The sequence below is a fragment of the Salvelinus alpinus genome, chromosome 2 (assembly GCF_045679555.1).
Source record: "Salvelinus alpinus chromosome 2, SLU_Salpinus.1, whole genome shotgun sequence".
Taxonomy (NCBI): Eukaryota; Metazoa; Chordata; class Actinopteri; order Salmoniformes; family Salmonidae; genus Salvelinus; species Salvelinus alpinus.
Window position 1 is genome coordinate 86,231,352 of NC_092087.1, and position 14,290 is coordinate 86,245,641.

Sequence of the window (14,290 nt, forward strand, 5' to 3'; positions counted from 1 at the left end):
CAAAGTAGCAAAATATGGAATTTATTCGTTTTCGAAAGCAAGTTATGAGATTTTATCAAATTGTCTTGGTTGTGTTCAGAGCCCAAGGTTGGATTACAGCCCATTTCAATTTCTGCCATTCCAGGATTTTTTAAATTAGAAAATGGAATAAATCAAATAAATGCCAATGCATTACATAAGCTTGAAAACAATCAAACACTCTCTCTCACTTGTCATGTCATCATGGCTAAAGAAACATTAGAAATATCAAACAAATCGTTGAGAATAGTAGATTGGGAAATCCACCTACAGGCCATCACTGTTGAATAATCCGGACATCCTTTTAAGCACATGTTTACAAGTAACTAGAACACCCTTACTCCGTATATCACAATTATCAAACGTCTAGTCTCGTGATTAGGCCTATCCTATATATCCAACGTTAACTGGATAGTTGGTCATTCAAATAAAATGAGACCATTGTTGGTCGTAAATCCATTTCAACCGTTACGCACAGCTTCTTTCTGATGACCGTCACCGAGAGTGGAGTAAACATGTTGAATTTGCACCTTTTCAGTCTTAATCCAACGACAGCCACCCCACCAGGCAGACACGAATGCCTATAACTACATAACAACAACACTGTTTCCGAAATACTGCTGAGAAATAACTCCCTTTATTTTAAAAAGGGGAAGAACCCTTTAAAAAACGGCATGAGAGGATTCGATTAATGTCACCGGTGTGGGTGTAAAACAATGCTCTGTTTTGATCCGGGCTGTAACCGGAGTGGGGCTACCAGGCCCGGATCCCTTGCAGTGAGCCCTGACATGTCGTGACCGCTGTCCCTTGGTGCGTTTGGGGCTGGGGAGAGGCGCTAAGCCCCCCAATGTTCCCCAAGTTCATGGCCATGAAGGGGTTAGCCGAGGTGGTTGGGGGGAGAGTAGGGATACTGGTGTAAGTACAGCTGTAGTTGCTGTTGTATGCCGGGTTGTTGTACGTGTAGGCCGGGTATCCGTTGTAACTATAGGGGTTCGACCCGTACGGAGCATTGTAGTTCTGAGTCCCGCCCAGACAGGGCTTCCCATCCCGGACCAGGACCGGCACCGCGACTCGTCTTGGCGGGGGAGGGTGGTGGTGTCCCGCCAGCTCCAGGGACTTGTCCTGCCGCTGCCGCTTACACTTGTACCGTCGGTTCTGGAACCAGATTTTGACCTGCGTGGAGGTGAGTTTGAGAGTGCTCGCCAGGTGTTCTCGTTCAGGAGCGGACAGGTACCGCTGCTGCTTGAAGCGCCGCTCTAACTCGAACACCTGGGCTTGGGAGAAGAGGACCCGGGGTTTCCGTCTGGTTCTCTGCTTGGCCGGCCGATCCGAGTCCCCCTGGCCGCTGTCCTCTCCCTCCAGCGGCTTGGACACCACGCCACAGCTCTCTGTGGTGTCAAGAGATGAGCATAAACATTTTGTAGGCTACTCTGAAAATAGCAATTTAGTTTTATTAAAGTAGCCTATAAAAATATTTTGGGAAATATATTTCATAATGTATCTTATTTGAATGTGTGTAGCTTACTAATTTCGTTTTACTGACATAAATGTGTAATTATTTTGTCAGTCAGTATTCCTACCTTCTGAAAACCGTGACAGTAAAACGTCTAATCCAAACTATTCAAAACGTGTATATTTCACGATAAAGGAGTTTAGATAAATGAAGTAAAAGAAACAAACGCGCTATATAGTGAGAAATACTGTCTAAAGGTTTGACCATAAATCAAAACCAAAGACAACCATTTTTCCACAATGTTTACTTTCACTTGGTTGCAGGCTAGGCCTACTCTTTGTCGTTTATTTTTAAGACGTATTTACATTCATGCTATTCTATTGGTTATAACATTCATGCTATTCTATTGGTTATAAAGTAGTTATAGTCCAATAACATTTGTGTGTCATAATTTCAACTAGTTTATCAGTCTATGCAGCCCTTAGAATAAAGACAATAGCACAATGAAAACATATTTATACCCGTTGAGATAGTTATTCTCCTACATACCTAAATTAATGTTTTATTTGTAAAATGTTCAAAAAATCTGATATTTAAAGACGAGATTATTGAATTACGTAACATTCTCCAGACACCATTTGGAATTAAAATGTAGTTTTGTTGAATTATAACAGGCCTCGTTTGTGTCTTTTGAAATGATAACACACTCTCAAAACTCCTGCGCCTAACATTTAGCCTAAAACCAAGACACTTTTTAAGACACATTTTCACCTTCCGCAATAATTTATTGCGTTATCCTTACATTTTCTAGTTTTATATATACTGTCGATGCAAATGATCATGAGTGTGTATATTGAGAGGCTATATTAGGTATTTTATTCAAAGCGATGCTTTGTGTCCCTTTGTTCATACATAATAATAATCTTATTATTCAACTCACTGTTTTCCTGATCCTCCGGGTCTACCTCCAGCTTCGGGTCGGTCAGGTGGCCCAGCCCGGGATGGACGAACATCTCCGGGGACAGACAGGCCTCTCCATGCCCGTCCTGGGCCGCCAGAGAACTCAGGTAAGCCATGTTGTCTTCCCCGTCCGAGAACGGAGGGCTGTCGACCGCTGAAGCCAGCATACAGGACGGTGACGCCTGGAAGTGCTGGGACTGGGTCTGCTGTTGCTGGGTCGACTCCGGGTGTACTAAGTGTTGTTGGGTGTGGGACAGGTGTTGGATCTGTTGCGGGTCCAGATGTCGAGATTGGTGCTGTTGAGATCGCTGCCTCTGCTGCTGCTGCTCTAGCTGTTCGAGTTTCAGAATATCCTTGACTGAGAACGGCGTGGAAGTGAGCGGGCTCGGGAGCATCATGCCATCGAGGTCCTGCTCGCGCGCATCAAGGAAATGGAACCCGCTGAGTAACATATGATACTATATACCCCGTTTTAAATAATACTTGATTTAGAGGCTCGGTAATCGGAGGTGCGCGCGCTAAACGGCTGGATATCCCAACTCATCCCCTGATGAAAAGAAACAAAGGTTTGGTTAAAGGTTTAGTCCTATAAGTGTGGCCTGGTTCTCCATAGGCTATAGACAAACCAGCCGTGCGGTGCGATCTTTTGACAATTGAGTTCCTGTGTGTTTTTGTAACTGGAGATGGGAGCAGGGCGAAGCCCCTTGTCTCTTCCCGTGATGTCACTGGGTCTGGGTCTGGGGCGGGATGTACGTAACAGATAGAAAGGGAAGGTGGTGAGAGGAGCCAGTGCGCGAGCGAGCTAAGTATTTGGACGCGTTGGGAGGGGAGGAGAGCGGAGCTATTGAAGAGGGTGACCCGCCTCCATTGTAACCCCCCCCCTATATATAATACCCTCCCTACATTGTCTACGCTATAGGCATATAGGTTGCCCATTAATTTACGCATTTATCAGTGTTATTCTTATTCAGGTATTTTGGATGAGTTATTAAGATAACTTGATCCGGAATCACATTTGAGAACGATGGAGAGACAAAAAACTCACCAAAACGCATGTGCACGCTCCCTCTTTCCACGAGCGCATGAAATAGCCTACACCCTGACAAAAAATATACATATATTTCAAAATAGGCCATCAACTGGAATTCAAATATGACTTTTACGCATGGCGAAAACTAGGCAATTAGACAGAGCTGATCATGCGCTGTGACAATAAAATACTGAAAATAAAGTAATTGTCCCTTTTTGTGAACTTCATCTATACGGTTCCAAATGTTCCTGTACATATTGTTTTGAAGTACGTCAATGACAAGTTATGGATGTGCTGCCGTGCGTAATCCCCTTATATGTCTTGGGGACGTGAGTGAGAAATCTGTGCATGCTATCGAGCAAACGCACGAGGAGAAAACGCCAAGCTATATGCCTGTCACTTCGTGAAGGTCAAGTGTCCGGCCTCTGCTAGGCCAACATATTCCATACAGCCATGCCGGTTTCCCGGACACAGAGATATTGGACTCAAACACTTTCTATAGAGAATCTACATTGAACATGCGTTTTAGTCTAGGGCTTAATCTTTGTGCGGGGAACCGGACCACGGACTAGGTCTGTACGGTTTTATAGGTCTATGTAGCTTGTAGAAATGAAACATTAGGAACACAAGCTCTTTCCATGACAGACTGGCCAGTTGAACGCTATGATCCCTTATTGATGTCAGCTCTTAAATCCACTTCAATCAGAGTAGATGTTTACGTTTTAGTCATTTAGCTGACACTCATATCCAGAGTGACTTACAGTGTTGAGTGGATACATTTTTGATTATTTTCTTCTACTGGTCCCGGTGGGAATCGAACTCACAACCTTAGCGTTGTAAACGCTTTGCTCTATCAACTGAGCAACACGGGACCAGACAGATGAAAGGGGAGAAGACCCGTTAAAGAAGGATTTTTAATGTTTGAGACAATTGAAATATGGATTGTGTGTGTGTGCCATTCAGTGGGCAAGACGTACCTTTGGACGGGGTAGGGTAGTAGGTGTGAGTGTTTCAAGAACTGCAACGCTGCTGGGTGTTTCACGCTCAAACGTTTCCCGTGTGTATAAAGAATGGTCCACCACCCAAAGGAGATCCAGCCGACGTGACGCAACTGTGGGAAGCATTGGAGTCAACATGGGCCAGCATCCCTGTGGAACGTTTCGACACCATGTAGAGTCCATGTCCCGACGAATTGAGGATGTTCTGAGGGCAAAAGGGGATGCAAGGTGTTCCTAATGTTTTGTGCACTCAGTGTATATGCTCCACAATACACCAATGATGACATGAAGCAAAAAGGAAAGGGTGCAACTCTACTGCATTCAAAAAACTACATCTGTATTTAATGTCAGAGCAGATGTGTCACAGCAGGTACACGGTTCGACCTTCCCCAGGCTGCATGCAAAAACGCAGCTCCGGCCTCCACATTAATTAGTGCTGTGGAACAACAGATCTACATTTTTGATCAAGGATAACAAACATAACACTATTGTAATTTCCCAAATTTGAACAGTAGGTCATTGGCAATAACCGAATAACATGAGTAGCCTAGCCCTAGACTAGCCTATAAGCTAGCCGTGCTGCAGCAGCCCATTAGCCCAAAGATGCCATGCACATCGTACACATTATAAGTAAACAAAAAGACTATGCGAAGAGTAGCTAGCTGCAGCAGTAGCCCATGGCGGGTGTCTCTGTGCCTTCTTATCCGGCTATATTAATAACTCCGTGGGGACGATAAGCAGGGTATCCGCGGCAATTAACATTCCTCCAGCAAAACTGATTGACGTTTTTAGCCAATACAATCTGCTCCCTATCAACTCCCTTTCCGTTTCACACACACACACACACACACACACACACACACACACACACACACACACACACACACACACACACACACACACACACACACACACACACACACACACACACACACACACACAGCTGTCACTTTGTGCCCTCAGTTCTAGACCGGTCCCTCACTCACACAGACACTCCTGTAGCCTGAGTAACGTTTTTTTCATGCATGGCAGCGAGGCAGGGTTTTCCCTCACCAGACACAACGCAGAGAGGTGCCATGGTATTAGCTAGCTCTGACAGACAGATTAGTCCACCCATTTGCTGCTTGTGTGTGTGCGTGTGTGTGTGTGCGTGTTCCTTCGTTCAAATGTGCGTGCACCATATCTGTGCCATAAAGTCGAATCAAATGCAATCTGAAATCTGACCTGAAATCTGACTTAATACAGATGCCGGCTAGGCCCAACCATAAACCATAGCAAGAGACTGCAGAGGCCTACTCATGACAATGATTCACTGACTAGACAGGGACCTAGAGGAGGAGGAGGAGGAGGAGGACGGATATTGTCAGATATATGTCTGATGATGAATTCTAGTTACACGGCTCGCAGACACGCCGGCGCGCATTCTCATTCGTGGTATATCAACGCCACCGGTCATGTCCTCGTGGAAGTCGGGACGCTCGTAAAATAGTGCCTAACAAGGCCACCGGTGGACTGTGTTTAGACTGGCCACGAGACGACGGGGCTCGAGTCACCATGTCCGTTCATGTAGTTTAAATAAGCATTAAATCCAACGACGCCAACGAATGTTGGGTAACGCGATGCGTTCTGAGGTCAAGAACATAGTTTTGCCCCCATGCTCAGGAGATTCACGCCGGAAGGGTTAGGCTATGGGTTGTTGATGGATGGTTAAGTGGATGATATATTTTCGATAGCTACACGAACGACTGAAACTTTTTTCCATTAACTTCTTATATAAAAAAAAATAAACATCTCGAAAAACATACATTTATTGTAGCCTTTTAAAACGTTGTTTACATTTAGGCCAAATGTTTCTCCTGTATGAATCATACTGCGTGAAAGTGTAATTGCACGGAAGTACATTTTTATTGTTTGAATATTTTGGTAGCCTCGTGCAAATTCATATGCCTATTTTTTAAACGCAACGCTTCTGTCCTTGTTTAAATGGTCATGTTTGTTCTTGTTGCTTGTTCTATGCTTGTTCTATGAACGAAATGTGATCATCATTTTTGAATTTTATTTGTTGGGTACATTCAATGAAAATAGGCCTTCACGAAAAATAAAAAGTCATTTAGATAGAATATAAAACTAGGCCTAAAAAAGTAATTGCAGAGAGAGTTGTACTGCGTTCTACTCATGATCATGCCATTTATACAATTGTGATTTATTAATTCAAGTTATTAGTAGGTGAAGGCTTATTGGAATTCTACAGCACAAATTCGTTTTTGGACACGTTGATTGTGAATCATAAATATAATGATGATTATTATCATTATTATTCACAATCAACGTTTGCAAAAACTAATTTGTGCTGTCAAACTCAGGAGCTATTGTGCCTTTATCACATATTCATAACAGTAATCGTTGTTGTTATTTTTGGCAAACTCATATGTTAACGTTGATTATATTTATTTGCATTCATTTGCTCAGAAATGGCTGTGCCTTTTTAGCCTTTATTCTTCATTATCCTGCTGTTATTTTAGGTGTATCGAGTGGTAGACAGGTTAGTCAGTCCCCAACATTGTATTACCCCGTTATAGACTGCAGCCTTAGATTCCGAACAGAAACGACGAGAGCCGGAAAAGCGTTGAGAATCAAACGCTGTTGGACAAAACACAGAACCCTCGGATTTTCTCACCTTATTATGCCACGTGACGTCTCTTTCCTCCGCGCCGGGCCGTGATCCAAACATGAGCACAAGGGGACACCGAACCTCCCCAAGTCTCTCTCTCTGGATGCTGAGGTTGCTTTTATGGCGGGATGTATCACATAAGCCAAGGCCTAATATATATCCGAACTCTTTGATATGTTTAATAGCACGTATCAAAGTATGTGGCCGCCTTGTTCTAAGTGTTAAAGTATTAAGATGAATCAAAATGGAAAAAAAATAGCCCGTCGCAGGCCTTTGGTCTTTGCTGTTTCAAACAATGTTTCTTCGATATATTTCACTTGTTTCTGTGTCAAATCGGGAGGGGATGAGATTTCACTGACATTTCAGTGTTAGGCGTTTACCTGGCTTTTGGGAAAGGAGTGGGGGGTAAAGGGTAGAGGGTAAGGGGGTGGGGGGGTGGAGGGGGGGCAACAAAAGGAAATGCTACACCTCTTGTCGTCTGTCAATTGTGGCCAAGTATAGGCGCCAGGGTCGAATGCTTGGTTGCGGTTCGAACCATTGGGAAGCCTATAGTGGAGAGAAAAGGGAAGGGAGCGAGACGAGAGATAATCTCATCCGCTCGCGATGTTTAGATTGGGACAGCGTCTTCTTCCTCGGGCCTCGCAATGGCCGGTTTGAGAGAGTTAAAGGGAGGCCCGGGCTCAAAGTAAACACGCCCTTTGTACTTAAAGTTACTGAGTAGAGTGCACGTGTGGATGGCCGGTTCGTTTGTTTTGGACAATGACTATGGACAATTAGGTTATTTTTCATAAGGTAAGATGCCTCCAATAACAAACACAATGGGAGACCAGACCATGGCTATAGGGTCTATGAATAAGGAATGTTTACATGCGTAAAAAAATTACATTCACAATCGACAATTGATATCTTGTAGCTTCCAAAAATGTGTCCTTCCTTTGCGCCAAAACGTTGCTCTGCTGCTGTGGTCTCACTTTCTGTTATTAGTGTTCTGATGAACTTGATAGGCCTACTACACCGTAATAGTTTATATCATGGTAAAATCACAAAACATGTCGGCCTGTCTGTGTTGATGTTTGTTCTAACTGTATGTCGATAACGGTTCTGTTTTCTTGCCGCATGCTGCGACCACGACAACAGTGGTCAGATAACCAGTCAGCTGATTTGATTAATGGACATTTGCATCGTTTCTGCAGGTGGCTCTCCCTACGTCACGCAGTCAGGACCGGCTGAACAGGCTGGTCTGCAGGTTGTGTTGGCAGTTCTTCTATACAAGGCGGTTTAACTTTATTTCTTTATTCGGATAAAGAAGCATAAGATAGTTTCCTTCCAAAGTGACACGTTTTAATTTAAGATTTGTTTATGAAAATGTATGGTGTTATAACCAAAGGTACATTAAATAAACAAACGGCTTTTGATAATACATTGGTATAGGGCCTACTGTAATTTCATTATTAGGTCTTTCTATTTTCATGAATGGCATTTTGTTTTTTGTTTGTACAACGAAAATATGGTTATTTTATTTGTCAATTGCTGTAGGAAGTATTTAGTGAAATAATATATTGATTCCTATTCCTTTCCGTAACAAGGGGTTATTCTTCTGACTTTTACGCACTTTTACGCACCAACATAAAAATAGAGTTAAAAAAGTGATTATTGCATCCAAAAATAACGTTCAAATATTTATCCTTATAATAGATTTACGCTATATTATATATAGCTTAGAAAAATCAGAAACACTTACCTCACATTTTAATTCTCTATACTTTGATAGAAATAAACCCTTGGGTTTTTAAAATCTATTTCATCACACAAGCTCTGCTTTAGCAACGATTTGTATTTCATATAATAGAAAATGATGCTCTAGGCCCATTTTAAATGTTGTCATGTCAACCCCCTTATTTATATGCACTTGTTGCAGGTTATAAACATTGCAATGTCTGGTAAATTGTGATGTTATGGTGTATATATATATATACTGAACAAAAAATATATAAACGCCACATGCAACAATTTCAAAGATTTTATTGAGTTCCAGTTCATATAAGGAAATCAGTTGAAATAAATGAATCTATGGATTTCACATGACTGGGAATACAGATATGCAAAAAGGTAGGTGTGTGGATCAGAAAACCAGTCAGTATCTGGTGTGACCACCATGTCCCTCATGCAGCGCGACACATCTCCGTCGTATAGAGTTGATCAGGCTGTTGATTGTGGCCTGTGGAATGTTGTCCCACTCCTCTTCAATGACTGTGCGAAGTTGCTGGATACTGGCAAGATCTGGAAACCACTGTCTTATACATCCATCCAGCGCATCCCAAACGTGCTTAATGGGTGACATGTCTGGTGAGTATGCAGGACATTTTCAGCTTTCAGGAATTGTGTACAGATCCTTGTGACATGGCCACCACCTCATGCTGAACCCTGATGTGATGGCAGTGGATGAATGGCACGACAATGGGCCTCAGGCTCTCATCACGGTACCTCTATGCATTCAAAATGCCATCGATAACATGCAATTGTGTTCTTTGACCAGAGCTTATGCCTGCCTGCCCATACCATAACCCCACCGTCACCACGGGGCACTCTGTTCACAACATTGACATCAACAAACCGATCGCTCACAGGAGGCCATACACATGGTCGGTGGTTGTGAGGCCTGGTTTTTGTGTGTATGGAACATTTCTGGGATCTTTTATTTAAGATCATGAATCATGGGACCAATCCAAGGGTTGGTGTTGCGTTCATATTTTTGTTCAGCCTGCTGTGTCATTTGTAGACATTTTCGTTAAGCATACATAAGATACTGCATTATAGACAAGCAGGCATATTTTTATAAGCTACAGTGCATTCGGGAAGTATTCAGACCCCTTCACTTTTTACACATTTTGTTACGTTACAGCCTTATTCTAAAATTGATAAAATTGTTATTTTTTTCATCCTCACCAATCTACATGACAAAGCAAAAACAGGTTTTTAGATATTTTTGCAAAGTTATTAAAAATAAAAAACTGAAATATCACATGACGCTACAAGCTTGGCACACCTGTATTTGGGGAGCTTCTCCCATTCTACTCTGCAGATCATCTCAAGTTCTGTCAGGTTTGATGGGGTTCGTCCTGCACATCGATTTTCAGGTCTCTCCAGAGATGTTTGATCGGGTTCAAGTCCGTGCTCTGGCTGGGCCACTCAAGGACATTCAGAGACTTGTCCTGAAGCCACTCTTGCATTGTCTTGGCTGTGTATTTAGGGTCATTGTCCTGTTGGAAGGTGAACATTCTGGAGCAGTTTTTCATCAAGGATCTCTCAGTACTTTGCTTTGTTCATCTTTCACTCGATCCTGACTAGTCTTCCAAAACAGTTTCATCTTGGTTTCATCAGACTAGAGAATCTTGTTTCTCATGGTCTGAGAGTCCTTTATGTGTCTCTTGGCAAACTCTAAGCGGGATGTCGTGCCTTTTACTGAGGAATGGCTTCCTTCTGGAAAACTCTGGAGCTCTGTCAGAGTGACCATCGGGTTCTTGGTCACCTCCCTGACCAAGGCCCTTTTCCAAATTGCTCAGTTTCGCCAGGCGGCCAGCTCTAGGAATAGTCTTGGTGCTTCCAAACTTCTTCCATTTAACAATGATGGAGGCCACTGTGTTCTTGGGGACCTTCAAGAAATGCAGACATTTTTTGGTACCTTTCCTCAGATGTTTTTTTTCTCTGACATGCACTGTCAACTGTGAGACCTTATATAGACAGGTTTGTGCCTTTCAAAATCATGTCCAATCAATTTAATTTACCACAGGTGGACTCCAATCAAGTTGTAGAAACAACTTAAGGATGTTCAATGGAAACAGGATGCACCTGAGCTCAATTTCAGGTCTCATAGCAAAGGGTCTGAAAAGTTATGTAAATAAGGTATTTCAGTTGTTTTTTTATTTTTATAAATTTGCCCCCCAAATTTTTTTTTTCGTTTTTGCTTTCTCATTATGGGGTATTGTGTGTAGATTGATGAGAAAAATATATATATTTAATCAATTGTACATGGCAAACTATGAAAATTAAAATAAGGCCAGAAAACAAGTATCAATAATTTTTCAGTATATAAATTATCTTTAGACTTGGTCTCAAATTTGCACTGTCCACTTCTGCTGCCCAATAAAGATGCGCGTAAAAGTGTGTGGTGGCGCGTCACTGTGTGGTGCGGTGCTCCAGCCTCCCGGGGTTGTTTGGACAGTGGAGCGGCGGTCGGGTCACTAATAGGACTAATAGTCCATTAGCCACAGTGGGAGACGCTATCTCACTGATCCGTGAAGTCTCCGCCTGGCCCTCCCTGCCCTGCCCTGAGCCCACCGGCCAGACAGACACCCGACAGACGCTCCAAAATAATGATTGTCAACAAGCAGCCTAAACTAGCCACGTAAATAGCTTCCATTCTCGGATAAGGTGAGCCTATTCAGGACAGGTGCAAACACATATAGCCTGTTTATATTAGGACTATGATTGAGGAAGAAATGTAATCTGTTTACTTTCTCATATCATGGTAGACCTAAAAGCCACAGGCATATATTGGTAGGCTCATAATAATAATAGTCCTAATTACACAAAATCTTTTTTTTTTTAATTAAACCTTCTGCTGTCTTCATAATGTTTTCCACGTGTCATCTGAAATTCCTAACTTTCTTAGTAGGCTATATGTGCACTGAAAACAGACGGGTTTGGCCATATAATAAGAAATGCAGTGCACGTGTTGCAAAACGATCTTAATTTAGAATCCGGACGGAGCCATAAAGCTCTGTGACTGGACCCTGCATCACAGAACCCTAAATACTGTAGGGTGACGCAACCCCTCTCTGTTTATATCCGCGCGTTGGGTGTTGTATAAATTGTGGCGTTGAATAGTTTACCTAATGGTACTTCTGTTTCTCCTATTCTGTCACGGAGCACGCCAGAGCCCGGTGACAAACGAGCGACTTTTACCGGCAGAGGGGTGCCTGATTTATGTGGGAAATGGAACGGGAATGAAACATTTATAGGATGCAAATAATGATCCGTAAAAACATGAGCTTTATTTATACACAACGCAGAAAACAAGTTATTTTGACAAATGCGTCCTCTCATCCTCTTTTTTAAAATTTTACTTCTAGGGGTTCAGATGACTCGATGGAGATTGAAGAAATAAACAAAATCCCGTGGGGATCACGGGTTTATATAGACAACGGGTTCTCTTCAATGGAAGCAGAAATTCAATCACCACCGAGTTTAAAATCATTAACAATGAATGCGCCCCACTTCCGTTGTTATCATTGGAAGTAAAAACATGCCGTTACGTTTTAGCACTCTGATAAATCTGTGCTGCTTCTGATTTAAGTAGGAAATGTCCCCCACTCGTTGTTGTTTGCCAACTATTTAGTGGTTCAGGAATTATGACTGCCTATAGGCTCAGGTCTACCTGTTGATTATGCTACCCAGCTGTGACGTTTGGCCTAAAAGGAGTAATGAATGGTACATTTAAAACGTTTTTAACGTCACTGCTGTCGGTTTAATCTTATCATAACGGCTTAATTTTCCTAGGGCTTCCAAGTGCCCGGGAAAAGCCTTTATGAGTCATAATATTACAGATAACTCTGGAACATGACGATGTCTCGCGCTGCTATCATATCTGTCTATTCTTCATCCATCTTTAAAAAAGTGCTGTGTATGTCTGTCTCTCTCTCTCTCTGTGTGTGTGTGTGTGTGTGTGTGTGTGTGTGTGTGTGTGTGTGTGTGTGTGTGTGTGTGTGTGTGTGTGTGTGTGTGTGTGTGTGTGTGTGTGTGAGAGAGAGAGATGAGAGAGAGAGAGAGAGAGAGAGAGAGAGAGAGAGAGAGAGAGAGTGTGTGAGTGAAGGACGGTCTGTATATAAACTCCACGGCATTAGTGCCTAAAGGGGACGATCGCTCCATCACAGCTCGAGACAGCCGCATTCCCCATCCTACCATTAGCGCACGAGAGCCTCGCAGTTATCAGCTCTCTATCTGGTAAACAGTTCCTCCTGGCTGCCGCTCAGTGGTGGCCAAGGCTGTCTGTTTTACAACCTGCAGCGGATCTTACCATTAATTATGTCCTAGGCTTGGAGCCGGGGGCTAGAGGCCGGGCCCTCCTCTGGACCCCCCCCTGGTCTGAGCGCCTCACCTCGGACGTGGGGAGGAGAGTGAGTCGCAGGAGACTGCTGGCTCGGGCGGCTAGGCTATCTGGGTGTCAGGAGAGGACGGGGCGGGGGGAGATGACACACAGTGAATCGATCTATTCAAATGATCAAGGTTTTTATCTGAAATCTTTAGCAAGACAAGTCCATTTAGGATCCTCGCGAAAAGCGTCTATTCCATCAATTTCTCTCCTCCCGTTGCATTCCATAAGGAGACGGGAGACAGGGAGAGGGGCATGGTTTAGTGTGTAAAAACTTCCCCTCCCCTATATGTTCATTTGTTTAGGTGTCGTAAAAGTTCTACTCACACGACCTCTATCTTCTGCCACATGATAAATTAACTTTGAATGTGAGAGTGTATACAGTCAATGGTTTCCCCACATTTCTACGACAGATTGTTTTCCCATGTTTTGTGGCTTGGAGGTAGGCATCAGCTTTTGGGCTGTAGGCCTGTGGGTTTTCGTTTGCCTCTCTAAAGAAAAAAAACACTCAAATTAATTATATGTTTTAATAACATTAAATTGCTATTCTGCATGTTGATCTAGGATGAACCCACTGGGCACGCTCTGGTTGAATCAACGTTGTTTCTACGTCGTTTCAATTAAATTACGTTGAACCAACGTGGAATAGATGTTGAATTGACATCGGTGCCCAGTGCGAAGCAGCTCATGGTGCTTTCAAGACAACTGGCAACACGGGACAAAAACTAGGTCAAATCATGACGTCCTAGATCTACAGGTCGGAAAGTCGGAGATCTAGAAAGATGCCCGAGTTTGCCGCTTAGAATTCTCAGTTGGATGACCTTTCAAAACAATTTGTCCAGTGGGAGCTCGTTTTTTCCACCAAGTTCCCAGTTGTCATGAATGCACTAAAGTCGGAAGTCGGAGATTTCCGAATTTCCAGTTCCTAGTTGTTTTGAATGCGGCATCATATCTGTTTTACGCGATACATCTTGTGTGTTAGCCTATGTATGATCCATGTCGTTCGTTC

At 43.1% G+C, this 14,290-nt stretch overlaps 1 protein-coding gene and 1 long non-coding RNA gene across 2 annotated transcripts; one reads left to right on the forward strand and one right to left on the reverse strand.

Annotated features, from left to right (window-relative positions):
- LOC139568001 (homeobox protein Nkx-2.5-like) lies at window positions 1–3,247 on the reverse strand. Its single transcript, XM_071389660.1, has 2 exons — window positions 2,412–3,247; window positions 1–1,406 (listed from the first exon to the last, which is right to left on the reverse strand). Exons 1-2 carry the CDS (start codon window positions 2,881–2,883, stop codon window positions 772–774), a joined length of 1,107 nt encoding a protein of 368 aa, XP_071245761.1. The 5' UTR covers window positions 2,884–3,247; the 3' UTR covers window positions 1–771.
- Window positions 3,248–7,558: 4,311 nt separating this feature from the next.
- Window positions 7,559–8,558, forward strand: LOC139551294 (uncharacterized). Its single transcript, XR_011670240.1, has 2 exons — window positions 7,559–7,922; window positions 8,324–8,558. It is a non-coding gene; the product is annotated as an uncharacterized lncRNA (long non-coding RNA).
- The last annotated feature ends 5,732 nt before the right edge of the window (window positions 8,559–14,290 follow it).

Excerpts from the sequence above, each read along its gene's own strand:
- LOC139568001 (XM_071389660.1), bottom strand. The coding sequence starts at position 2,883 with ATGTTACTCAGCGGGTTCCATTTCCTTGATGCGCGCGAGCAGGACCTC. Across the intron at positions 1,407-2,411 it reads CCCGGAGGATCAGGAAAACA|AGAGCTGTGGCGTGGTGTCC; the intron begins GTGAGTTGAATA and ends TTGACACCACAG.